General features: G+C 47.5%; 2 protein-coding genes across 52 annotated transcripts in view; both read right to left on the reverse strand.

The window, feature by feature from the left end:
* Positions 1-1,302: 1,302 nt before the first annotated feature.
* On the reverse strand, positions 1,303-7,800 carry Tgoln2 (trans-golgi network protein 2). Of its 50 annotated transcripts, none has more exons than XM_052174012.1 (6): positions 7,688-7,800; positions 7,159-7,467; positions 6,967-7,014; positions 6,197-6,918; positions 4,859-4,942; positions 1,303-2,972 (listed from the first exon to the last, which is right to left on the reverse strand). In XM_052174012.1, the coding sequence occupies exons 1-6, from the start codon at positions 7,731-7,733 to the stop codon at positions 2,967-2,969; spliced, it is 1,215 nt and encodes a 404-aa protein (XP_052029972.1). In that variant the 5' UTR covers positions 7,734-7,800; the 3' UTR covers positions 1,303-2,966. The 50 variants fall into 50 exon arrangements, with proteins under 50 accessions (XP_052029972.1, XP_052029965.1, XP_052029949.1 ...); XM_052174005.1 differs by lacking the exon at positions 6,967-7,014 and adding an exon at positions 7,015-7,038 and having other exon boundaries at positions 6,197-6,966; XM_052173989.1 differs by adding an exon at positions 7,063-7,086 and having other exon boundaries at positions 6,197-7,014.
* Positions 7,801-16,997: 9,197 nt separating this feature from the next.
* Tcf7l1 (transcription factor 7 like 1) overlaps positions 16,998-27,398 on the reverse strand; it is a 162,089-nt gene continuing 151,688 nt past the window's right edge. For both annotated transcript variants that reach the window (XM_052174020.1, XM_052174021.1), the window contains 8 exons: positions 25,534-25,666; positions 24,384-24,486; positions 24,109-24,192; positions 23,315-23,458; positions 22,537-22,696; positions 22,339-22,446; positions 20,559-20,634; positions 16,998-18,400 (listed from right to left, as the gene is read on the reverse strand). In XM_052174020.1, coding sequence (XP_052029980.1) covers positions 17,967-18,400; positions 20,559-20,634; positions 22,339-22,446; positions 22,537-22,696; positions 23,315-23,458; positions 24,109-24,192; positions 24,384-24,486; positions 25,534-25,666 — 1,242 coding nt within the window. In that variant the 3' untranslated portion in view covers positions 16,998-17,966. The remainder of the gene's footprint in view (positions 18,401-20,558; positions 20,635-22,338; positions 22,447-22,536; positions 22,697-23,314; positions 23,459-24,108; positions 24,193-24,383; positions 24,487-25,533; positions 25,667-27,398) is intronic.

Genomic DNA, 27,398 nt, shown 5'->3' on the forward strand with positions numbered 1-27,398 from the left:
CTTTCTTAAGGCAATGCCAAACAGACCCTTCCTAGTAAGCAGTTTTGAGAAACTATCTCACAGGGCCTGGCACATCCTTCTCTGCATTCAAATAGCTCAAGATATGTCCAAAGCATACCACACCCTGAAGAAAAAAGAGCATCACTACCAGGGGAATTCTGAAGGGTACAGAGCTCTGTTTCTAGGGGAAAATGTTAGCACGTTTTGTTAGTTCTTGTCCAGAACCGGCTTCTATAAGCCATAGCAGGAAAACAATTAACAGTTATACCTCAAGCAGGTTCCCCTTAAGAAATTGCCCTTTAGCCAGACACTGAGCCAGAGAGGAGCTTAGACAAGTCCACAGAAGTGCATCTTGATGCTTCATATACTTCTTACATGCCAGTCCAGTCCCTGGTATAGACACCTCTGCTGGACCATTACCATCCATACACACTAGAAAATATGCTTCAAGTATTCTACCTTCAAAAAACAAAACAAAAAACAAACAAAAATCCTAAAAATAACCTTTCTTTGGTGGGAGCCATTTCTTTCAGTGCAACTTCTCAAGTGAAAACAAATTCCACTGTCCTCTGTCAGCACAAGAAACATGTCAGCAGCCCATAGAGGGTGAGGCTGTGTAGACTCTGGCAATCCTTCACGTGTCTGTCTATTCACTGTCAATCTTTGTTACTAAGGAAAAAAAAAATCAACCTTCCTTCCTACCGTTCAAGAGCAAAAGTCAACAAGTACAAGGTCATAGCAAGCAGTAGCCAGGAAGAGCTATGTGAGCCCCAGTTTCAGCTACAAAATTCAGCTACAAATTTCAACAAGAAATTTGACCCCTAAGGTCCCTGGCTGATATAACAATGCCAATGGCTGTCTCTCAGAGCTTAGTTTTCTTGGAGGAGATCACAGAACATCAGAACTATGTCACACTCAAGTTCCCAGATGAGGATGACAGTAAGAGCTATCAATGTGGAATAGAAAAAGCCAATCAAGTGTGTTGAATCTAGGAAGGAACACTGCATATTCCAAACACAAGGACCTGGAAGGAGGGGAACACCCTAACTTAGAGCAACCTCGAAAAGCTGGAATACAAAGGTAACTATGAGGGCAGAGGCAGAGTCGGAGTGCCGGACAGTGAAGTCAAGTAGGAATCTGTAGTCTAGAATACAACTTCAGACAGAAGTTTCAGACCAGGGTACAAAACTGGTAAGGTCAATTCTGTGTGACAACCAGACAGTGTGGCTGAGTTATTTAGCATATAGCAGAACTGGGTTCTTGGGAAGGAGGCCAAAGAAAATAGGAGAGTCACAAAGAGCATAAAGAATGGATGGATTTATTGAGATGGTCAAAGTGATAAGAACTGGGCACCCTCCCCCCAACCCCATAATATAAAGCAAAGGGCAATTTGCAAGAGATACACAGAATGTCAATATGGATAGACCCCAGCATCCATCATTACCAGGTGTTACAAGCTGTGAGAATGAACTGCTGAATTTGGTGATCTGTTACCTGAGTAACCTTGAGAAACAGGAGGAAAACAGACCAAGGCAAACCTGCAAATGTCAGGAAGAGGAGGGAAGGTAACAGAAGCAGTACCAACTGGCACAGGACAGGTATGGGCATGCATACGGGCGCGGGCTCTAAGGGGAGGTGTTCAGTCAGAGGTGTACAAACTGATCTAAAGAGAAGAGAAAATCCAAGTGGGGAACTAAAGAGCTGTTAGAGAAAGCTGAAGGAGACTGAAAAAGGCTTCTTGGCTTGGGAAAAAAGTAATAGCAGACTTGTGGACAGTTGAGAAAATAGTTGCAACGACCTTAGTCTAGAATGACACCTGCCAAGAATACAAACTTCAACCTCAAGCGCATGCTGCAGTCAGCATGGGAAAAGAACTCCAAGACCATTTTTTCTTTAGACTGATTTCTCCAACAGCACAGGACTCATATTTTTCTTCTCATTCTCTCAACATCCCTGAGATTAGCTGAGACTTTTCTCTCTTTAGGCCTAACTATATAGACTGGAATAAAACTTTAGACACAGCATAATCCAAGACATCTTCGGTTATCTCAGGGAACCTACTTGGTTTCTTATAGTTTCATGACCAGATATGACAGGATAGGAAAGATTTCACTCATTCCCTGGGCACTTTAAACAGCAGGGAAGAGTGTGGAAAATGCAGTTAATTTCTAAATATCTATCTACTGCAGGCAATAAAGGCAAAACTCAATTTGTAGAAAACCTCTTTCCTGCATACTAAATCCATCCTATGTGGTTTTTAAAACAAAGCATGAACCTGCCCCTTTCCAGGAAGTTGCTACTGGGGTGACTGTTTGCAAGAACACACTGGTTTAATGGTCATCACCATATTAAAAAAAAAAAAATCAAAAAAAAAAAATCCCATGGAACAGTGACTTTCCTTTCAGAAGCCTCGAGCCCCTTTTGCGCTGGTACAGCTAGAGTGCAAACTCAGAGAAATATACAGACTATCAGATGGACTGGCCTTTAACACTTCTTAACTTGCTAATCTGGTTTGCAGCTGAGGCCTCTGTAGAGAGTAAGTATTCGACCCCGACTCTGCCTATCAGCATCCCACATAACGATCCTCTACATCTCGTCTAGAAAGCACCTCTCTATAGTTTGCTCCTAGAATTGCAAAGATAAAGAGGCTATGGGAGGGTGGTCCATCGTGTGGCCTGCCTAAGGTGAGGTCTTCCTTTCGTAACATCCATGGTTCCACACGCTCCCTCCACTTGCACTCCAAGGAAGAAAGGATGATGAACACATCAGCATAAAGGGAACACAGAAGTAAATAAAACATCACCAGAGGACAATGTCATCAAAGTGCAGGTGCAAAACCTGAAGCAATCCCTTCTCCGCCAGCCCAGACTTGCCACCAAACCCCAGAGGAGGTCACAGTCTTTTCATTTCTCTTGATTCGGAAACAAATCAGCAGGGAGGCCAAGGTTCTTGCAGACAAATAAAAATCAAAGCTGAAATGAGAACAACACATTTGGTTGCTAACATTCATCTTTTTCAGAGAAATATGTTAGACAAACTCATCATTCACCATGAAACAGTTAATAATAATAATAGTAAATAATAGAAGTTAATAAAAGTTCATGAATCACATTAGTGAGTTTTAAAGTCATATGTAGAAATAAATCTGTGTAGCTCTTGTTCTCTTGATCTCTCACTCTTCCCTTCTTGCTCCTCCTCCTCTGTTCCCTTGCCCTTACCCCCTCCCTTCCGTCTCTCTCCAAGTGCTCATGGCTGGCGCCTGCCTCCCCCACCCCTCTTTCTTCTCTCTGCCTCTACTACCCTCTTAACTCCCTTCCCCAGGCCCTAAATAAACTCTATTCTATACAAAAAAATAAATAAATAAAAAAAAATAAAATATGTATCAGAAAGTCATACATTTAGCTAATATGGTAGCTCATATCTGTAATCTCAGCACTCAGGGCTGAGGCAGAAAGATTATGGATTTTAGGCCTGCAAAGATTATACCATGAGTCTTCAACTACAGTGAGAGATTATCTCAAAATTAATTAATTGCTGATAGAAGAGTAAGAGGTATTTTCTTCAGCGGGGTGGCCACTGCTGAGGTGCCCATGCTCCTGTGAACAACCCCTAATGAAACTCATTGGGTGATTTTTAAAAAAGTAAGCTGGAGGAGAGATGGCTAAGCACTTAAGATCACACGCTGCTCTTGCAAAGGAGTGGAGTTTGTTTCCCAGCACCTCCATAGTGGTTCGCAACTGTCCTTAACCTTAGTTCTAGGGATCCAACCTTAGTTCTGGTCTCGACTGGCACCAGGCACACATGTGGTGCGCCACATTTGATGGTGAGCAGATAGAATTACTGGCTTCTACTTTATACTCCCCTATATTATTCAGAAAATTTTTCATGTGTATTGCTTTCTTCCCACTAAAACAAAATTAAGGAGGAAAAATTATTAAAGTCAATTATCAAAGACAGTAGCAGAGCTTTAGCTGACTATGAGGTTGACCTACTCATGACACAGAGCTGAGGCAGAAAGATTATGGATTTTAGGCCTGCAAAGATTATACCATGAGTCTTCAACTACAGTGAGAGATTATCTCAAAATTAATTAATTGCTGATAGAAGAGTAAGTTTCTGAGCTGACTGGGTTATTCTATACTGCGGGAAACTGTTCCCATCTCAGTCATCAAAGTTCTTTGTCTTCCTGTTGCTTAACAGAACAGAGCCAAGTGCCTGTGGTAGCCACCTAATATGACTCTAGAGTTACCTGTGGGGAGAACCTTCTTCAGCTCTTGCTACTGTTGGATGGAGAAAAGGCTCCTCTCCAGGCAGAGGCAGACTGGCCACAATTGGGAGGCCCAGCCCGCAGTGGGTTTGCTGGAGGCCTGTGTGCTCTGTGCTCATCTGCTCTGAGTGACTTGTGATCTAGGCTTTGCTGTCCAAAGTGTGCTCTGGCAGCCTTTGGTGATCCCGCCCAAATGAGGATGGATAGGTTCTATCTCACTCTGGGAATCAGATTTGGCTTTTATCACAGTGTTCAGTGTTTATCACAGTATTTGTGTGTCAAGAGCTGAAATAGTGAAAAAAAGTGTTTAAAAGTGTACAGAGTTACTATCAGGTGCTAGTGTTGCCTCTGAGTGGAAACTTAGGAAGAAAGCAAACAAAATCGCATTTCCAGGCAGATCTGTTTATCTGTCAAATGTGAAAGTACTGAAAGGCCTCTTTATCTCTACCTCTGTAGATACATATGCAGCGTATGGATGGTCCTATTTGCAGTCTCCAAGGGCCAGGGGCATCCCCAGATGTCCCTACAGCATCCCCAGAACTGGCCCACCTGAGGCTGCATCCCTCCTGGACCTGGCTTCTCCTTCCTTACCTTTAGGTTCAAACGTTGGTAGTCACTGGCCTTCGGCCTCCGAGTGACTTTGGATCTTTTCCCTTCCAGGGCAAAAGCAATAATCTGAGGGAACGACAAAGAAACCAGATTAACTGTTGGCTCTGTAATGATGTACTTTAGTTCCTGAAATTAGAAGCAGTTACCTAGATTTACAGAGGCCTATTTACATTACACACATACCCCCCCACACACATATACTCCACACACTTTGTTTCCATGCTGGAGTGCAGTCATGGTCTTGCGCATGCTAGGCAGATGCTGTGCCAAGCATGAGATATAGCACTATAGTAGAACAACTGTCTAGCATGTGGGTAACCTGAGTTCAACCTCCAGCATCACAAAAGTAATAAATTGAAAGATTTTAAAAGGGGCTTAGTTATAACGAAATCCTTTATACTACTTAATAGGGACCAAAAGACAGAGGCTGAAGCCTGTGGAAATCTATGTGATTTAACTGTGGGAAGAGTTAAAGGCTTGCCAGTTCTTTGGCCAGAGAGTCCTAGGTTACGTGTTTAACTGGGGGAAATAATTACTGATTGTTTCCTATCAGTAAACACACATTTTGCTCCCACACATTGTTTCAACAACTTTTCTCTAATTTACTGCTCCCGTCATTCATAGACATTTAGATGTAAAATGAAGAATGTACACTCTTCATTCTTTAAAGCCATATGCCCAATGGCTATCACAAATTGAACTCTTCAATAAGTCATTACTGCAATTGTCTAAATCCCATGGCTCATTAGAAAATACAATAATTTTGTCATTAGAGTTGTTTCTAAAGTTGTGTCATAGGTGGCACTTTAACCCCCAAAGATGTGTACATTGATGCAATTTCTAGTTTGGCTTCTAACTCTTATTGGTTGCAGAAGAACCATTCTTGGGCTTTCTACTTCTGGTGTTAGAGACTATGTAACTGAAAATATTCTTTCTGCCTCCAGATGGAAGACAGTTGGAATAGAAGCTGGAAATGGTAAACTATCTTAAGTATGGAAAAAGGGAAGAGGTCTACATATCAAGAGCTCAGGTTCACAGAGGCTGTGAATGATCTGTGCTCCAAGTTATGGGAGGGAATCACAATTAGGTCAGGTCGTGACTCACTGACACTGGCACTTTACAGCAGAACTCGGAGGAAACAGGCCAGGCCACATGATGAAAACACATGACTTATAAAACTTACAGTTTTGTAAGCCATAGCAGGGTCTATGGAGAAACCAAGATGATCTTAAAATCCTCAGAGTTCACAGATAGATGAGTGACAGCTAGCTGTCCATGAACAGAGAACTCAGGGTTCTGGAAATTCCAGTCCCCTCTTACCTTTCGTTTGTTGTGGTAAGCAATATAGAGGACAGCAACAAGAACAGCAGCGGTCACCAGATATGCAAAGAAGTGGCTGCTCTCTGCACTGGCGTTTCCAGAGCTGTCCTTATAAAGGCCATCCTTCTCATCCTTCATAGAATCTGTAAGTGTCCCCTCTTGGTTCTCACTGGAGGACGGGCCCAACACCTTTTCATTCTCTTCTTCAAGCGGTGAGCCTTCTTCCGGCTCTGTATCAACCCCTTCAATCTCCTTGGTTTCCACATCTTCAGTAGGCTCTGAAGACTTATCTCCTGTCTCCGGCTTTAAAGAGAAGTCAGAGTCCCCTGCCAGTCTTTCCCCAGATTCAGTTTTGGAAATAAGTGTTGGTTTCTGTCCCTTTTCAGTTAGCTGGACTTTGTCAGTTTTTGGAGTCTCCCTATCTGAGGAGATTTTGGAGTTGAGCTTGTCCAAATCAACTTTTGTGGACTTGTCAGAATCATCTTTTGTGGACTTATTCGGACCAACTTCTGTGGGCTTGCCGGAATCATCTCCTGTGGGCTTGACTGAATCACCTCCAGTGGGCTTGCTGGAATCACCTCCAGTGGGCTTGTTGGAATCACCTCCTGTGGGCTTGCTGGAATCACCTCCAGTGGGCTTGTTGGAATCACCTCCTGTGGGCTTGTTGGAATCACCTCCAGTGGGCTTGTTGGAATCACCTCCTGTGGGCTTGTTGGAATCACCTCCAGTGGGCTTGTTGGAATCACCTCCAGTGGGCTTGTTGGAATCACCTCCTGTGGGCTTGTTGGAATCACCTCCTGTGGGCTTGTTGGAATCACCTCCAGTGGGCTTGTTGGAATCACCTCCAGTGGGCTTGTTGGAATCACCTCCTGTGGGCTTGTTGGAATCACCTCCTGTGGGCTTGTTGGAATCACCTCCAGTGGGCTCGTTGGAATCACCTCCAGTGGGCTCGTTGGAATCACCTCCAGTGGGCTCGTTGGTATCTTTTGTGGGTTTCTGACCAGATTCCTGTCTGGAGTCGACTGGTGAGAGTGGCTGCACAGTTTCGCTCAACTTGGCACCTGCTGTCTTGGGCTGCCTTTCAGAACCACCCAAATGGAGATCGGTCGGCTGTCCAGATTCCTCCTTCCTGGACACTGCTGCCGAAGTCGGCCTGCTGGTCTTTACCTTGTTAGAAGACTCAACATCAGGAGGCAGGGGTGTGGAGGACTGTTTGGAGCCGTTATCTTCACCTGAGGCGGTGTCTCGCTTAGAAACGGACGGCAGAGCTCCTGAAACAGAAAAAGCAGTAAGTCCTCGGAAGAAAAGGCCGGGAGAAGAGAAGCGGGCTTGACTTCTAGGAGCCTAGCGGTGATGGCCGAATGGAAGGGTGGAGATGGCTAGAGGAGGGTCGGCAGGCAAGAAAGACGCCAACTCCCGTGGCGACCTACCACGGTGAAGAATGGGGGACCTAAGGGAGAGAGTGGGACGGGCTGGGGTGGGGGTCCTTACTCGCCACCGCCACACTCAGCAGGAGCAACGCAACCAGGAACCGCATCCTGGAATCTGCGCTTCCGCCCTCTACTGACGTGAGAGCGGCTCACGGGATTTTCCAGCGCGTGGCCCCTCCCCTTCCGGCGGACTGTTTCTCTTCCGGCGCAGCCCCGCCTTGGGGTTGGGGCTATTGGGCTGCGACTGTCGGTGGCTGCGTAATCCGGCCGTGTGCCGGAAATCGGAAATCGAGTACAGCTCTTCAGTCCTCCCAACCCCCTCTCTTTCTCAGCCGTCTGAGCCGCTCCACAATCGCGTTCTTGTTCCCTTGGCCTCGGACTTCGGAAGCCGTTCCGACCGGCAGGTGCCGCGTCGCCTCTCGCTGCTTGTGATGTGGGGTCGTGGGGCCGGACGCCTCTTTGTCGCAGCTTCTGCTCTTGTTTCTAACCCCTCCGTTGCTGATGGTGCTTTCTCACCTCACACAAAAAATGTATTCTCTTCAGTTATTTCCCGCTTAGAAACAAACACATTTCATCCTGATCCTAATCCCTTTCTTGGCGGTACCCAGGGCCTTCTGAATTCCTATGTGTTTGAAACCATATTGCTATGTAGGCACCTCCTGCCTCCTGAGTGTTTGGGATTACAAGTGCCTCACCACGCCCCTATTGGGCTATTTATTTATTTATTTAAGAATAAAATATCAGAGATTTGCTATTTCATTTGTGTATGTGTGTCTGCCACCTGTGTGTAGGTGTAGCCTAGATGAGGACATCGGAACCCTGAGAGCTAGAGTGTCAAGCGTTTCGAGCTATCTGTGTGGGTGTTGGGAACTGAACTATGCTCCGGTGGGAGAGCAGCAAGTCCAGAGCCATCTCTCCGGTCCAGGACGCAAGGTACTTTGCTGCCCAAACAGGAAGATCTTGAGTTTCTGAACTTCCTACTGGATTACTGGCATGTATCGCCAATTTATGTGGTACTAGCAATCAAACTCGCGGTTCTGTGCACACCAGACAAACACACAGTCCCATTCACCACAAATATATATTTCTTTTTGAGACAGGGTTCTTCGGTTTAACAGCCCTGCTGTCCTAGAACTCACTCTGTAGACCAGGCTAGCAGCTGTACTCACAGAGATCCACCTACCTCTCCCTCCTGAGTGCTGGGATTAAAGACATGCACCACTACACCTGGCTCAAGCAACACATTCTTAATAATACAAACAACAAAGCAGAATTTTAAAAGAAATATACTTTAAAAATTTTTTTAGAGAGCCAGGTGATGGTGGGACACCCTGTTAATCCCAGCACTCAGGAAGCAGAGGCAGACAGATCCCTGAATTTGAGGCTAGGATAGCCCAGGTTACACAGAGAAACTGTCTTGAAAAACAACAGCAGCAGACTTCTTTAGGGTCTAGCGAGATGGTTCAGTGGTTAAGTACACTGACTACTTTTCCAGAGGACCCACGTTCCATTCCTGGAGCTCACACGATACCTAACAACAGTCTATAATTCCAGTTTCAGGAGATCTGACCTCCTCTTTTGGCCCCCAGCCATTGATACAGGTGGTGTACTGACATACATGTAGGTTAAGCATGCATCCACGTGCTCTCTGCGCATCTGCAGATTACTGTTGGCATTGTTTCTCATGTTTTCATCTCGGTAGTACTGGATTGTTTAAACAAGTTGCTTAATGTCATTTATGAACATTTGCCAGGCTGGGTATTTCATAAACAGTGATTTAGCAAATAGTCTCAACAACTATGTTCATTTTTTTTTCTTTGTCATTTTTGAGACAGGCTCATTCTGTAGCCATAACAGGTCTGGAACTTACTCCAAAGTACAGCAGACCTTGAACTGGCATCAGTCTTCCTGCCTCTGCCTTGGAAATGCTGAGACTACAGGTTTTTTTGTTTTGTTGTTTTGTTTTGTTTTGTTGTTTTTGAGTCAGGGTTTTTCTGTGTAGCCCTCGCTGTCCTGGAACTCACTCTGTAGACCAGGCTGGCCTCGAACTCAGAAATCTGCCTACCTCTGCCTCCCAAGTGCTGGGATTACAGGCATGCGCCACCACACCAGGCTGAGACTGCTGTTGTTTGCCACCGTGCCAGGCTCTATGGTCCTCACTACTCTGCAGGTTTAAGATAGAGGATCTTTTAAATAAGATGCACTGTTATTTAATGTGTGTGGCTCTTTTGTCTCCGTTTATGCCTCTGCATTATGTGTCTGTCTGGGGCCTAAGGAAGCCAGAGAGGACATGAGAGCCTCCGGGACTGGGGTTAGAGATAGCTCTGAGCCAGCATATGGGTGCTAGAAATTGCACCTGTGTCAGAAGAGTAGCCAGGGCTCTTACCCTCTGAGCAATCTCTCCAGCCTCAGAGGCAAAGGATCTTCTGAGCAACCAAAATTTGGAGGTCACTCTGAAGAACAAAGTAAGACTTGGTCTCAAACATTCATAAAGAAAGAAGACTTTAATCTGATAAAGCATGCAAGTCTGGAGAGGTCGATCAATATCAGATAGATATTTGTCCATGTTTGCTGGAATGGTTAATTTTGATTGTCCCCTTGATAGGATTTAGAATCATCAGGGAGAGAAGTCCCCGGGGCGTGCCTGTAAGGAATGATCTAGGCTAGGTTAACTGAGATGAGGAGACCCACTCTGTGTGTGGGGGGACATTAGTGCCGTGGGCTGTGCTCCTGGACAGAATAAAATGGAAAACAAGCTGAGCACAGGACGAGATGTCCATGCCTTTCTGCCTCCTGATGAGGGTTCAGGGTCACCAGCTCCCTCCTGCTCTGGCTGCCATGACTTCCCTACCACAATGCACTGTGTATTCTAGTTCAGCATGGCTGAAAGTTTTCAAATTTCAGGAAACAGTACAGGGCACAAATTGTTTCTGAAACAAGTGCTGTTCCTGTTACTTGAATACACATCTCCTCACGGCTTCTCTTCCCCACGTTCTTCCTCTCTCCTCTTCTTACATTGCTGAGGAGAGAATAAAAATCCCAAGAGATATGAGAAGTCTGCCACATTATTTTAGGAACTGGACTGTAGCTCAAGGGTAGAGTGCTGCTTGCCTGGCATATGAGAGGTACTTGGTTCAGTCTCCAGAACTAAAAGAAGAAAAAAAAAAGCCTTTAGAATGTTTACTCTGCCTTGGCTACAGGAAGTGAACTGGTAAATGAATCTGTTTTTAAAAGAAAATTCTGTCTGCCTGCTTTAAGACAAATGTTTGACTAACATTTAGGGATATTGGCTTAGTGAGGGTGTGGGTGGGTGGGGAGGGCAGAGGCAAATAATTAACCCTGACCTGGTGTCCACATTACCAGGCAGGGCAGGAGAGAAATTCTGATCACATAGAACTCGCTGGTATTTGTATTTTTGTCTATAAACAGTAAAAGAAACCATTGAAGAGGTTTAAGTGGGGACAAGGTTTAATCACATTGGAGAATGTTGGGACCTTACTCTGGTTGTTTCAGAAAGAGTTGACTTGGGTAGCAGGGAAAAGGATCTGGGTGTTAATCATTCAGGAGGTTGTTGCAGTAGCTCACGTAGTGGACATGCCCAGGGAGAATGATGGGAAGTGTTCAGAGAGGAGAGAGAACTGGGAAGTGGTACTCACATGCTTCTGAGACAGATTGGAAAGGGGGCAGAGAGAAGATGGGGGAGAACGAGGGTGCTCTCTCCCTGAGGTGGGGGCCCCCAGCGAGAGCCAGGTGTGATGGGCTGGTGGACAGGAAATGAATTTGCTCTGGCCATGTGCTTATTACTTTGGTTTATCTTTACTTGGGAGGACTGTGATAGCCAAAAGCAGAGCTGGCAGAATGAAAATGTGAGCCTGCAACACAAATATAGGAGCCATTTTCCTCAGCACTGTTTATGATTGGTAACTCAGTAAAAAGTAATGTACATGCTTGTTGTAATTATGACAGTTTTCTTTATTATTGGACATCCAGAGTCCTCACCTTCTCATTGCTGGTGACTTTATTATAAGATAGTGGTTGGATTACATGCCTCTAAGATGACGGATACTCAAAAAGATTGAGCAATTTGCTCAGAGCTGTGTTATTTTTATCAACCTTCTGATAACAGGGAGCTTTTCTTTTCTTTTTCCTTCTATTCTTTTCATCCCTGCTGTTCCTCTCATCTCAACATGCTGCTCACTCTTCTCCCAAACTCCTGGACTCAAGGGATCCTCCTGTCTCAGCTTCCTGAGTAGCGGGGACTGTGGTGAATGGCTAGCACTGAGTATTATTCTCTTTCTCACATCTGTAGTAGCAAACAAGAATTAAGTAGCATTATGGCATTTTTCAAGTAGAATTCATCTTCATGGTTTCTTTTTTCCCCTGATTTCTCTCAGCCAGAGAATTCTTAATCTGTCAAATTGATAGGAAAAAAGTTCCTGCATGTGTATGCATGGATGCTTATTTTCCTGTGTGTGTGTGTGTGTGTGTGTGTGTGTGTGTGTATGTATGTATGTATGTTATATATGTATGTATATATGTATGGATTAAGTTTTATGGGTATGGGTGTTTTGCCTGTATGTCTGTCTATGTGCTATGTGTCTGCCTGTGTATTATGTGTCAGCCTGTGTACTATGTGCATTCCTGGTGCTATGTGTATTTCTCTGTACTATGTGCATGCCTGTGTACTATGTGTTAGCCTGTGTACTATGTGCATGCCTGTGTACTATGTGCATTTCTGTGTACTATGTGCATGCCTGGTGCTATGGAGGTATCAGATCCACTGGAACTGGAGTAACAGACTGTTGTGAGCTTCTATGTGGATGCTGGCAATTGCAGTTGGGTTTTTGGAAGGGTAATGGATACTTAACTGCTCAGCCATCTCTTCAAACTCTGTTTGTTTGCTTGACTAATTGTTTAGTGAGAACAATTTAGGTTCTCACTAAATTGTTCATACTGGCCTCATGATCCTCCTGCCTCAGCCTCCTGAGTGCTGGGATTCCTTAAGTCCACATTCAGTTCACATGAATGTGGACTTAAGTACTTTAAGTGTTAAGCCAGGTCGTGGTGACATATGCCTTTAATCCCAGCACTTAGGAGGCAGAAGTAGGCAGATTTCTGAGTTCGAGGCCAGCCTGGTCTACAGAATGAGTTCCAGGACAGCCAGGGCTACACAGAGAAACCCTCCCTTGAAAAAACCAGGGCTGGAGAGATGGCTCAGCGGTTAAGAGCACTGACTGCTCTTCCAAAGATCCTGAGTTCAAATCGCAGCAACTACATGGTGGCTCACAACCATCCATATTGAGATCTGATGCCTTATTCTGGGGTGTCTGAAGACAGCTACAGTGTACTTACATATAATAAATAAATAAATCTTTTTTAAAAAGTACTTTAAGTGTTAACTTATGAATTAGTACCTTCAGCTGCTAAGCCATCTCCCCAGCGACAACATTCCAACTCCTACAATCCTTCAGTCAGTAGGAAGTGTGGTCCTGTCATAAGGACATGGAGGTGAAAAGAACTGAGTGTGTGTGTGTTTGAGACAGGGTTTCTCTGTGTACTCCTGACTGTCCTGGAACTCACTCTGTAGACCAGGCTGGCCTCGAACTCAGAGATCCGCCTGCCTCTGCCTCCCAAGTGCTGGGATTAAAGGCGTGCGCAACCACTGCCTGGCAGAACTGAGAGTTTAAAAACAAACTTGGTCATTTGCCATCAATTCATTTTGATGAGGGTTCAGGATAGCTCACTGGAAGAAGGTTAGTCTTTTGAACACCAGGGTAGCTAGCCCACAAGTACACACACACACCCACACACACACACACACCATATATATATCATTAGTATTAGGGAAATATCAATCAAAATCAATGAAATACTATTTACGAAAATTAGAAAATATTGATGAGGTTACAGAGGGTCAGAGTGTTGTCGACCCTGGTGATCCTCTAACCAGAAGTAACGACACTGAGCTCTGAAAGCTCAGGCCTGAGCTGGGCGGGCTCTCAATGGGCTCATTTAAGTTAGCCTGGCCACCCAGGCCTCCCTCACAGCCACAGTCTCAGCTCTCTCCTCCCAAGTGTTCTGGTGGAAAGACTCCTCCTCCTCCTTCTCCCGCCCTAGTCCCTCTTCCTATTCTCTCTCCCTTTTCCCTCCTCATCCCCAGGTCCATTCTGCCCTACCTATTGGCCGTCAGCTCTTTTTAACAACCAATCAGCAGTGAGATACATCTGATACAACTCTTCAACAGTCTAGGGATAAAGGACAGTGTGACCTTATTTTTAGAATTTACAAAACAGGAGCCTGGTAATGGGTCATAGTGATTACAACACCAGAATCTGTTGGTATTTAGCTCACTGCTATCAGCAACTAACAATGGAGTACATGGAGACACACCTTAATACGGACGTGAACGAAGGTCAACTCCATGTCAGTGCCCTCAAGTAGGAATGAAACATGGCCCAGCTGCTAGGAGAAAGTTCATGGCTTCCTTAAGAAATTAAAGTAGCTACTTATGTGACATAGCAATCTAGTTATGTATCCCCAAAGAAGTAAAACAAAACAAAACAAAAAAAAACCTCTCCAACATTTACTTGTGCATGAATATACTTAGTAATATTATTCATGGAAGCCTGTGATTGGACTGCAACATGGTTGCCATAGATGTTTGATATTAAATGAATGAATACGCATAAGGTGGCTTATACTTACATAATGGACAGGGAAGGAGGGTACCTTGGAAGAATGTTTGCTTACTGTGTACAAAGCCCAGGGTTTGAGTCCCCAGCACTATCATAATATATACACAAGTAATACGTGATTATAATTGTTACCTCAGCAACTTTTTTTTCTAAGCATGGTCTCACTGTGTAGCCCTGGCTAACCTGGAAGTTGCTGAACTTAAGAGTTCTTCCTGCCTCTGCCTCCACAATGCTGAGATTAAAGGTCTGCACCATCACCTTCATGCCTTGCTGATACTTTGTCTCTCCCCTACCCTCCAGGGGGCCGGGTTTCTCTCTGTATAGCCCTGGCTGTCCTGTAACTCACTCTGTAGACCAGGCTGGCCTTGAACTCAGAAATCCACCTGCCTTTGCCTCCCAAGTGCTGGGATTACAGGCATGCGCCACCACTGGCCGGCCTGTACTTTGTTTTTTGAAACAGTATCTCTTGTATGCCAGGCTGCCTTCAACTCCACTTGTAGCTGAGGATGACCTTGAATTTGCCATCCTCCTGCCTGTACCTCCCAAGGACTCCCAAGGGTTTATAGACATGGGCGCCATGTCCAGTTTCTGCTGTGCTGGTCTGAGCCTTGCGCTTTGTGCATGCTAGGCAAGCGCTGTACTGAGCTACGTGTCTCTCTCTGTAGCTACAGGGCTAAGTTTCCAGTTCTCCATCTTGTCCTGGTTCCTCACACCTTGTCCTATTGTCCTATAGCTGCCAAACCTGACCGTCTCCTGGTAACCACTTCCTCATGAGGCAAAAAGCAAACAAACTGAAGTCTAGGCAATAGAAACCATTAGAGAGTGTTCTGTTGCTCAGAACACAAATGATAACAATTAAGAAACCTCCACTCCCCTTAGGCAGGCATATCTCTGAGCTCAAAGCCAGCCTGCACTAGATAGTGAGTTCCAGGCCAGCCAAGGCTACATAGTGAGACTCTGTGTCAAACAGACAAACAAATAAAAAGATCTTATTTATTTGTTTGTATGTGTCTATGTGTATGACCGTATGTGCATCTGTGCATGTGTGGGCGTGGCAGTGTGTGCCAGGCATCCTTCACAATCCTTCTCTGCTTTGAGGCAGTGTCTCTCCTTAAGCTTGGGGCTTGAGTTTTTTTTCCTAAGCTAGGCTGAAAAGCCTCTGAGGCACAGCGGTCCGTCTGCTTCCCTGGGCGCTGGGTGGAAGGCGCGTGAAGGTCTGTTGTCTTCTTAATATGGACACTGGGACCCAGACTCTGGTCCCCATGATGGTACAGAAAGTGCTCTTAAGTACTGAACCATCTTTGTGGCCCAGCTGGAGGAAGATAGTTTTAAATGCTAAAATGTTTTTTGTTTTGTTTTAAAAAGCAGGATCTCCCGTAACCTAAATTGGTCTATAACTCCATATGTAGCCGACGAGGACAATAATCTTGTGAGTTACCCTTGCCTCTACCTTCCAAGTGCTGGGATATCTGCACCACACACCTGGTCTATGTAGAGCTAGGGACTGAACCTTGGGTGTTGTGCATGCTAGCCAAGTGCAGTAGCGATTGGGCAATGTCTCCAGCCTTAAAATGTCAAACTGATGTCAAATGCATTTTTCTACTGTTAAAAAAAAATATGGCGTGGTGGTGGTGGTGGTGCAAGCCTTTAGTCCCAGCACTTGAGAAGCAGAGAAAGGCAGATCTCTGTGAGTTGTAGGTCAAACTGTCTACAGAGTCAAATACTGGGTCAGCCAGGGCTACACATAGAAACCCTGTCTTAAAAATCCAAGAAAAAAGAAAACAGGAATCTTCTGTGGGTAAAGGCACTTGTCACACAAGACTGAGGACTGAGCTTTGTCCCTGGAAGGTAGAACTGGCTCCAACAAGTCCTCTGGCCACCACAATAGTTTGTTTACATTTCCCCATTGTATACACAACAATAATAAATAACATATTTTAAATTAGCAGAATTGGGATCAAACTCAAGGCCTCTCATGGCCAGGTCATTGAGATGTACCCCCATCCCTGCCCATTATTTCACATGGGCAAAATGTAAGTCTAATTTACTAAATTATATCTCAAGAAAACCATTATGAATAACATGGGTCACGTTCCTTTGCAATGTTAATAAAAGGGGGTCAGAATCATAAGCAGGATACTTCCACATTAGACATCTCTTTAAATTAATTGAGAAATTATAAGATTCACACTTTGGGGCTTCAGTGATCAACATCAACTGGGATATGTACCTCTAGGACGGGAAGTTGGGGGCTAGAGAGAGGACTCCGTGGTTGAGAGCATTTGTTTTGGTAAAGGACCCGAATTTGGTTCCCAACACTCACAGAGTGGTTTATATTCTTCTATAACTTCAGTTCCAGGGGATTCAACGCCTTCTTTTGACTTCAGAGGGCACTTGGCACATGGTATACATACATACATACACACATACACACACACACATACCCACCCACACACACATACATACATACATACATACACGTGAGCAAAATGCTCAGACACATAAATAAAATAAAACAACTGGGGTGGGGGTAGGATTAGAATTTGCTCGGCTTTTTCTACACCCAGTTAGTAAGCTTTATATGACTCTACAATAAGCAGCCTGCAAAAATTTAACTCAGGGCTTGGCAGGAAGGCAGTGGCTTGATTCAACAGAAGGTCTAAAGAAACATCCAGAAACGGTCTTGCAACTGTAATTTTATTTTCTCTTGTGAAAATAAACTGGGAGTTTAAATTGTTCCAAAAACCATAAAAACAAAATGAAATACACACAGAAAAAGCTTGTGAGGTGGTGGGGGAAGGGGCAGAGGGTCTTGGAGCTTCTGCAGATTGTACTAGCACAGACAGAGGTGACAGGAGTCAGGCAGTAGGGCCTGGGGCCTGCCTGCCACTCTGAGACTTCGAGGCGGGAAAGAAAACTTGACTGGGCAGTGGAGAGGAACACAGACTTCTCGAAGGCAGTGGTAGGCACCTTGAGTCCCTTTAAATGCAGGAGTTGGGGAGGGGGGACCGTTTTGGAAGGACCTCTTTCCCCACCCCAAGCTGACCCCGTTGGGGCCTGAAGAGGGAGAGGGGGATGCTGGTGGGAAGCCACGGTCACACATGGCTGCGGCCTCGCACTGGACAGAGGACAAAGGTCTGGCGTTGAACACATGACAAAAACGTGGGCGAAGGAACAGGACTGACCTGGAGGAAGGGTGCCAAGCTAGAACTCCAGGCCAGGCCATGTCGCAGATTCGGCGGGGAAGCTAGGGCAGGTGGGGGCTGCCAGCGACGAAAAGGAGGGCAGAGAGTCAGGAAGAGAAGAGGTAGAGAGGTATCTCCTGCCCAGGTCTACCCACCACAGCGCAAGGGGAGAGAGAGGGCGACACACTGCTTTTCAGTGCTTTCCTGTGAAGATTTTTTTGAGGGGGAGGGGCAGGTCTTGTTTTGTTTTTGTTTTCTCCTTTTTAAAAAAAGAATGCCTGAAGATCAGCTACTGGTTACATCTACGCTGGTAGAGCACTGCTGTTACCAGTCACTACAGAACAGTCCAGAGTGGTCAAATATTGACCAATAATGTTTCCTTTGTGTGTTTCCCCTTCCTCTCTTCTGAATCATCACTACATGGAGTCCCGAGGCAGCCTGCATAGAACGGCGGGGCAGCTTAGTGGGCAGACTTGGTGACCAAGGAAAGAGGCTGGGCCTGTAGCACGGGGAGGGCCTGGTGGGCATGGAGCGTGGCTGGGAAAGAAGGGGGAGAGGTCAGCAGAGCGGCGGGCATAGCGCCCAGGGGCAGGGGCCGGGACAGGAGTGGGGGCTGGCCGCCCATCTGGCTGGAGTTGCTGGCCGCCGCCTTGGCTGACAGGAAGGCAGCTGAGTGGAGAGCCAGCTGGGCGCGGGTCTCCGGTTTGGTGGTGAGTGACAGGGGCTGGGCTTGCTCGGAGTGGGTAGCCGCAGGGGCGGCTGGCGATGCCAAGGCTGCGGAGGGAGTCGCCGGGGAGTCGAGCGTGCTGCCGTGCGAAGACGCGGGGCTATCACAAGGCTTCTCAGGGGGCAGGTACTGAATGCATGGCTTCTTGCTCTTAGAGGCCAGAGCACCTAAAGGTACGAACACAAGGAAATATGAATGGCTGAGAGCAGTGGAAGGGGCCATGGAACAGAGCGGCTTAGACACAGGAGCATAGCCTCGTGGGTCTGGGGCGCTGCCTGTGGACTCAGTCGAGAGCCACTGAGAAATGTCCTAGGAAAACACCTGGTATATACCAAACACATATATTTTGTTTTCTTGGCTCTTTTTCCCTAAGCAAACAGAACCTAATGGCTATTTCCATAACGTTCACTGTGGTGTGTGTGTGTGTTTATATGTCATCTAGAGTTGGCATAGGGTGATATGCATAAACTCTATGCAAATCCAAGGCCACTCACTTAAGGGGCCCGAGCACCTGGGGATCAGCTACTTGAGAAGTGGGGTATGGCGGGGCCTTGAACCAATCCAAAGGATCTTCAGGTGTGACTGCACATTGGAGATGTAAGGTGGTGGTGGTGGTGGTGGTGGTGGTGGTGGTCGTGTGTGTGTTGTGTGTGTGTGTATGTAAGAGGTTAAGTCTGGGTATCTTCTATTGCTTTACCCCTTACTTAAAAAATGTTTTATGTGTATGAGTATTTTGCCTACATGTATGCCTATGTATTTGGGGCATGCCTGGTACTTGTGGTGGTAAGAAGCAGGCGTAACTCCTGTAATTGGAGTTACAAATGGGTGTGAGCTGAGCCAATTTTCCAGACCCTCCCCCTTATGTTGTGAGACAGAATCTCTCACTGGATCTAAAGCCTGTTTTCAGTAGGCTAATGATGACCAGGCTGCCGCTGTGGCTTTTACACGGGGGTTGGGCATCTGAATGAAAGCCCTCGTGCTTGCGTAGATTCTATCGTTATCACCAGCCCTGGCGTTATGTTGTTTGACACGGGCTCTCGTGTGCCCCAGGCGCCCCTCACGCAGCACCACCCCTGTATTATGTGGTGCTGGATATCAGGCGCAGGGCTTCACGCATGGTTAGGCAAGCATTTCACTAACTGAGCTATAGCTCCAGGCTTTTCGAAGGTTACAGGATTAGGAAACTACACTTAAGAATACACAGTGCTCAGTGAAGGCAAAAATCAAAGACCCAATGCCCAAACTGACAAAGACCCACTCAGAATCTGATCAGAGAGCAAAGCTCGGTGCCCATCACCTCCTCACCTATTCTTTAACCCCTTAACAGCCGAGCTGAATCTACTCCGTGTCTGGATTGTAATGCTCTCCTTCTGTCCAACCAAGGAGAACCTTACTCCTGAAAACTCACTGGTAAGTGGTGCGATGGTCAAGCTAGATCATCACCATGGAAACGCACCTCTGAGTGTGTCTGTAAAATGTTTTCATAAAGTTTTAACAGAGCAGGGAAGATCCAGACTGGCTATAGACAGAGGAGACCCTAGACTAACTGGAAAGGAGAAATAGAGTAAGGACCACCATTTCTCTCTGTCCGCTGGCCAAGAACACACCTTGAGCAGCTGTCATGCCTTCCCACCTTAATGGTGGGCGTCCTCCAAGTGTTGAGACAAAACAAATGCTTTCCTAAGTCACCCTTTGTCAGGTATTTTGTCAAGGTGAGGAGAAAGTAACTAATCCGGGTGATACATCTATTTCTACACACCGCCTTTGGAAGGGAACTTCAGAGATAATTCCAGCTATCTCCTGTGTTTACCTTATGCATCGACTTTAGGACATGGCTCTAAAGGGACAGTTCAGCGGCACCGAGATATGTCTGAGCTTTGAAGATTGTCCCCCCCAATTAATACTTGTTATCTTTCTCTTTGTTTTTTTGGATTTTTTTTTTTTTTCCAAAACAGGGTTTCTCTGTGTAGCCCTGGCTGTCCTGGAACTCACTCTGTAGACCAGGCTGGCCTCGAACTCAGAAATCCACCTGTCTCTGCCTTCCAGAGTGCTGGGATTACAGGCATGTGCCACCACTGCCCGGCAATACTTGCTGTCTTAAAGAAAGGAAACCCTCCAAACCCTCCAAAGCTTTACATGAGGGTGCTGGGGCCGAACCCGGGATCGAGCAGCTGTGTTCTCATCCTTACTTGGTCTTCTCTGAAAGGAAGCGCGGCCACCCCGCTGAGGTTGCTCAAGAACATGAGTCTCTGAGACTCGGGCAACATGAGCAAGAGCGTCTGAGACAGTGGGAGGGGAAGCGAGAGGCGCCCGCCCAGGACTCACCCTCTGCCTCTTGGATTTGCTGCTGAGACTGTGTCTGTGACAGCTGCTTCTCTCTCTTCCTCTTCTTCTTCTTCCCCTGAAAAACATGGCCATGGGACTGATGAATAGGGACAGAATAATACTGGCTTGGCGAGAGAACCCCAGGCTACCCCAGAACACAGATGGCAGCCCCCTCCTAATTGCTCCTGGGTGAGGGGCTGGAGAACTGGCCTGGGACAGGAGGAAGGGCGACCCTGCCCTCATTTCTCATGAAGTCCCCCTGGTGGGCAACCAAGCCTCTTGGTCCTGATGGCCTTCAAGCTAGTCTGTCTCTTGCATCCTTCGCTCCCAAGAAGAGTGTTACTATTCTCTTAAAAGTTTCTGTCCCACATATGTGTGCGTGCACATCAAGCATGTGAGTGCATGCAATGCACATGTGGCCCAGAGGACAACCCTGCATGTCATTCCTCAGGTACTGTCTGCCTTTTTGGAGACGTGGTCTCTTCACTGGCCTGGAACTTGTCAAACAGGCTGGGTTGGCTGTCTGGCTAGTGAACCCCAAGGATTGTTCTCCTGCTCAGGGCTGAGTCTAGATGCACACCACCATGCCCCAGTTTTGCACGTAGGTGTTGAAGATTAACCCTTGACCTCTTGCCAAGCAGGCATTTCACCTGCTGAGCTATCACCCTGGCCCCTGGTTGGCGATCTTTCCTGAGCAGTCCTGGGTCCCTCTGAAAATCTGATGCAGCTACTACAAACCCTCTCACCAGTTTAAAAAAAAGGAAAGAAAAAGAAAAGAGAGAGAATTAAAGCATATATACAAAAATCCAACAAATGTCACGGGAGTTTCTAGATACAGCCCCTAAAAATTCAGACTTGGCTTCCTTATTTCCTTATTTCTTTTCTTCTTCTTTTTTTTTTTTTTTTGATTTGTTTTTTTCGAGACAGGGTTTCTCTGTATAGCTCTGGCTGTCCTGGAACTCACTCTGTAGACCAGGCTGGCCTAGAACTCAGAAATCTGCCTGCCTCTGCCTCCCAGAGTGCTGGGATTACAGCTGCCACCACCGCCTGGTTGGCTTCCTAGAAAACATGGCTTCTTCTCTAGAATCAAGCCGAAGTAGCTTGCTCTCTCTCCTCTGCATCCCGAAGAGCTGCTCCCAAGGTCTGAGTTCCCGCCTACAGCCCCCTCACCACCCCCCTCACTACCCCCCCCCCCCCCCGCCCACATGCACACCTGCCTACACACCACACACACACACCCGCCCGCATGCACACCTGCCTACACACACACACACACACACACACACACACACCCCTGCCCGCGTGCACACCTGCCTACACACACAGACATACCCATCCGCATGCACACTTACCTACATACACCCCCGCCCGCTTGCACAACCGTCTACACACCCACCTGTCCACATGCACACCCGCCTAAACCCCCCTGCCCACATGCATACCTGTCTACACACCCCCCCCCCCCGCCCACATGCACACCTGCCTACACACACTGCCCCCCCCACCTGCATGCACATCAACCTACACACACACCCCCGCCCGAATGCACACCCGCCTACACACACACACACCCGCCAGCATGCACACCTGCTTACACACACACACACACACACACACACACACACACACATGCCCGCATGCACACCTGCCTACACGCACACACCCCCTCCCGCCCACACACACACACACACACACACCCCCGCCCGCATGGACACCTGCCTACACACACACACACACACACACCCGCATGCACACCTGCATGCATATCGTGGGCACTTACATAGTTGTCCCGGGCTGACCAGGTTGGGTAGAGCTGCGCGTGAAGCTGCCGTTCTTTCCGGGCAAGCTCATAGTATTTGGCCTGTTCCTCTCTTGACAGGTTGTGCCACTAAGGGAGAGAGGGTGAAGACACGCAGGGCAGTCAGGGCACGGGGAGACCCGAGGCCGCTGCGGGACAGTTAACTGGAGCAGGCGTTACCTTTCTCCCCAGGATCTGGTTAATGGCTGCGCTTTCCTTCAGGGTGCACTCGGCCACCACCTTTGCCCTCATCTCCTTCATATACAACATGAAGGCATTCAGGGGCTTTTTCACGTGAGGCTTCTTCTCCTCCTCCTTTTTCACGGTAACTGGGGATTTCCTGGGGAGGCACGTGGCTAGAGGTTAGGAATCACCATCGTCCGACTTCCCTCCTGCCAGCCTTCGCTGAGGCAGCTGACCGATGCCTCTGGGAGCAGAGGCTGGTTTGGGTGGCCATGTGTGATGCTTTCAGGTCTGGGTGGGGGGAGGGGATGGAGGGAGGAAGGGGAAGGGAAGAGGAAGGGAGAGGAGAGGGAAGGCAGAGCACGGCCCTCTGGGCTGAGGGAAAAGGCCCCTCAGCACGCTGCTGGTGGTGTGGGTCTTCTGCCATCTTTCCGGCAGAGAGGACAATGCCAGGGTCTCTGCTCTGCACCAGCTGTCACAAGTCCTTGAGAGAATTCCTTTCACCCACCCTGGCCTTACATTTTATTGGGATGACAGGGTAGGGAGGGAAGCCAAAAGCTTTCTTAGCTCCTCACAGCCACAAGAGCCTGACTACGAGGACCGATGCATTAGGCCTTAAAGGAAAGGGCCCTAGAAAACCAAAGGGAACAGCCTCCACGGGAGAAGCCGGGCTTGGACTGCAAGCTGACAGCAGGAGAGAAAACCAAAGGCCCATGCTGAGCGGAGTGGCCGGCCGCTGGCGGCCTCCACCCTCCATCCAGAGGGTCTTACTTACGCGCTCACGGCAGGGCTCAGGCTGGGGGGCGCTGGCTCCTGCTTCACAATGGGGGAGACGATGGCGGGGTGGGGGATTCCTGAGGTGGGCAGACCGGGATGGGCAGGAGCCACCATGTGTGGGGAGAACCGACTTGAGACCAGGCTGCGTAACAAGGAGAAACACGTGAGAACAGAGAGGCAAGGGCTTCGAGCCACCGAGATGGCGGTCACCTGCAGAATCAGACAATCAGTTGTGCGGTCACCCAGTGACGCTATCCCTTCCCCTAACACACACAGGGTACCCAAGCCTGGTGCCGAATGCAGGCGGAATGAAACACTCAGAAGGCATGCATGGGCTAGTGGTCGCCTGTCATTGGTGGTTCCATTGTCAGGTAGAGCCACGCCTGTGAGAAATCCCTGTTCACTGTTTCCTTTCCTGGTGTTACCACGGAAGATACACAGGTCTCCTAGTCTCTGACTTCAGTGTGTCATGTTCAAAATGACTCTGTTCTACAGAGTCTGGTATGTAGGCATGTGGAAGCAGGGTTAGCCGTGTGTGTGTGTGTGTGTGTGTGTGTGTGTGTATGTGTGTGTGTGTGTGTGGTGGGACCTGGGGTGCCCATTCCATGGGGTTGTGGTGTAAGAAGTATGGGGAAAGAGGAAGGCCCTCATCAAAGAGAAATAAAGATCAAGGAACCCCACCATGCCTGCTCACTAACCTATAGGTGACAGACTGGTTTATGGCCACAAGTGGCAGTCACTAGTATCCCTGGACCGTGACATCATGTTGGCAGCCCCAGCGCTAGGACTCACCTGGACATTGAAGCATTCATGGCGAGGGCAGGGTAAGGATGCCGGAAACCACCAGGAGGGAGTGAATACATGGGCTGTCCTTGCCTGTGAGGATGGGGGAGGAAGATGACCTGGTCAACTAAGCCTGAGGGCACCGGAGAGAAATGACAGGAACCGGGCAGGAGGACAGAGGAGCTGCCCAAGGCAGGAGGGAGGATGCCGAAATCCCGGAGTCCAGAAAGGCAGAGCCCAGGGGAGGAAGGAACGAGGGTGAGAAAGGCATCGGGCTTCCTTACTGTGGGACAAGCCAGCCGAGGGGATGGGGGATTTGTCCGACGGCTCCTGGAGACAGTGGGTAATACGGTGACAGCTCAGATGGATGAGGTGGCCGGGGGATTCCTGCTTCCAAAGAGAGAAAGAGGTCAAATGCTTCCCTCACCCAACCTTCATAAGCTACACAGCATCCAACACGACCTGCTTCCCCCACGTGCCCCAGTTGTCCACGCCGTGGAAAACCCTTGTCTCTCATCATCTCTAGGCGGTCAACTCAAGGGCATCCAGGGGAGGGAGGACCCAGATACCGTCTCTCTAGCTACCAGGAAGTCATCTCTGTGGATGTAAGTTTCTTTTGTTGACTAGACAGGGATTCAAACAAGGTACAGGAAATACCCAACAGAGAGCAAAAATTATCCTGAGTCCTCGTTATTTAACTTTCTAGAAAACCAGCTTCATTCCTAGTACAGTGAACTTACCCTGCCAATGAAACACCCTGCCTCCACCTCTGGGTTTCCACTCTGTGTTCCTACTCATTCTCATCTAAACAAGGGCCCTGAAAATTTAGTGTTAGAGCGGCTCAGTAGGAGTGTTATGAAGACCTTGACTTCCGGGTGCGGACAGGTATGGTGGTGGGGGTGGGGTTAGTCACCACCTTCCACACATAAAGCCACCTCTGCCCCCCACTGTTTAAAAGCCATTTTAAAGTCTGTCCAGAAGGCTCTATTTGAAATGTGTGGTGCAGTGTGCACACATTCTGGTTATAGAGGCCCAGCCTCAGATGACTGACAACACTCTGAATTTACAACGGTCACTGGCTCTGTACTTGAACTTGTTTCATTACTGTTGGACCTTATAATGGCCTTTAGTGTGGAGAGGCAGGAGGCACGGGTTAAAAATCAATCAATCAATCAATCAATCAATCAGCCAACCAATCAATCATCCAAGCAACCAATCAAACAAACAACAAACCCCACCAGACCAAACAATAACAACAAAATAAAAAAAACTAGAGAGCAAACTGGCAAGACAATAAACCTTTTTAGAGCTGTGGTAAGATTTGAACTCAGATCTTATGCATTCAAGTTCTGTACACCCACCCACCCTTTGGGAGCACAGCCTAGAGCAGGGGCCACTCACCTGGGAGCATAGCCTGGAGCAGGGGCCACTCACCTGTCTTTGGGTCGATCTCTGGGGACAGGTGCGTGGGGGGAGACGCAGGGGAGAAGTGGTCGTTGCTGTAGGTGATGAGAGGTGTCAGCGGGTGCATGTGATGAGGGTGCTGGACAACAGGAACTTTGTTGGACTGCAAGAGAGAGAGGAGATGGGCTAGGCGCGGAGGCAGGAGGATGGTGTGTGTACAACTAGCTGCCACTGGCTGGTGGGACGCACGCTGCCTCCTTTCTGTGCAACACCCTGTCTAGCCCTCACGACTGGTCTAGAAAGAAGGAACCGAGGCGAGGATGAGAGAGGGCCTCGAACCCCCTCTCTGACTCCCACACAGTCCCCCTTTACAGGTACAGCGGGGTGCTTGTGGGCTGTGCTTCTGATGGGCTATATGATCTCTGTGGACCGACCGGGGAGGGCTGCCTTAGGGAGACAGGAGCTCTCGGGTTTATGTGACCAAGTTCTGACTTTACAGACGAGGAGCTTGTAGCCCTCTCTGTGACTTCCTCCCGCCCCTCTTTTCCAGACCCTGGTCTGCTGGGTTCCTGGGGCTTCCCGGGCTTTCAAGTCTTACAGCAGGAAAGTGGGCGGGCAGACAAGAGGCGGCAAGCCCACCCTGATTAGGGTGTGCTGCTGGCCTGGGTGGTGCGAAAGGGCCTCAAACGGAAGAGCTCCCGATTCCTCGGCACTTGTTAGGTGTAGCAGCATAAGGAATGTGAAAACTTAAATACTGTCTTCACTTTTTTGAAAAAAAAAGTTTGTTTTTATTTTTTTTTAATTTTTAAAAAATTTTTTAGAGACAGGGTTTCTCTGTGTAGCTCTAGCTGTCCTGGAACTCTTTCTGTAGGTTCTCAAACTTGGAGATTAGCTTGCCTCTGACTCCCCAAGTGCTGGGATTAAAGGCGTGTGCCACCAAATGCCTGGCTGTTTTCACTATTTCCTGACAATCACCAATGATGCTACATCCATTAATATATAGCACAATAAAGAGCACAAGCAATAAACCTACTCTGACATCAGACTTCTAGGAACCTAGCGAGTGCACCCAAATGATGTTCACGGCCTGTCAAAGGGTCATTTTTGGCACTATAAACGTAATAGGGCTACTGAATTACAGAGAATGCTCATTGGGTCAAGGTGTATGCCTGATCACCTGAGTTCTGTATCTAGATCCCACATGTTAGATCCTCTGACTTACACACACACACACACACACACACACACACACACACACACATACACACACACATACACACACACACACAAGGGCTCAAGTATGCCCACACACATGCACACAAAGAAATATAATGAATAAAAACAAAGAGAATTGCACAAACCATGCTAAAATGCATAAACCATGATCCTAAAACTGACTGCCATATAATCACACATCTAAGCCAGGCCCTGGACAACAACTTCCCATGTCATTTATTTAATTTTGACAACATCTCATTATATAGTCCAGGCTATGACTACGATCATCTGCTCCAGCCATCACGCCTCAGTTTTTAATTTATATTTATTTGTATCATTTCGTCATTTTATAGTGAGAAGTCTTAGGCTGGGGTGTGTAGCTCAGATGTCTAGCATGCTTGAAGCCCCATGTTTGATCCCCAGCTGTGTCAACTGGGTGGTAGCATAAACGGAAATAGATCAGAGGTAGTTAAAAGCCAGCCTGGATGCCCCCCCCCCAATAAAGTTTAAAAGTCTCAGTTGCCTGCTTACTGTTCAGTCAAAGAATGTACAGCCTGAGTTCACTTTGCAAATCTAGGTATAAAGCTAAATGAACTGTGGGTTATTACTATATACCACTAGGGGGCATCATTGTCCAGAAAACATGAACTTGGAGGGGCTGGACAGGAAGTAAATGT

This window comes from Apodemus sylvaticus, chromosome 2 (assembly GCF_947179515.1).
Source record: "Apodemus sylvaticus chromosome 2, mApoSyl1.1, whole genome shotgun sequence".
Lineage (NCBI taxonomy): Eukaryota > Metazoa > Chordata > Mammalia > Rodentia > Muridae > Apodemus > Apodemus sylvaticus.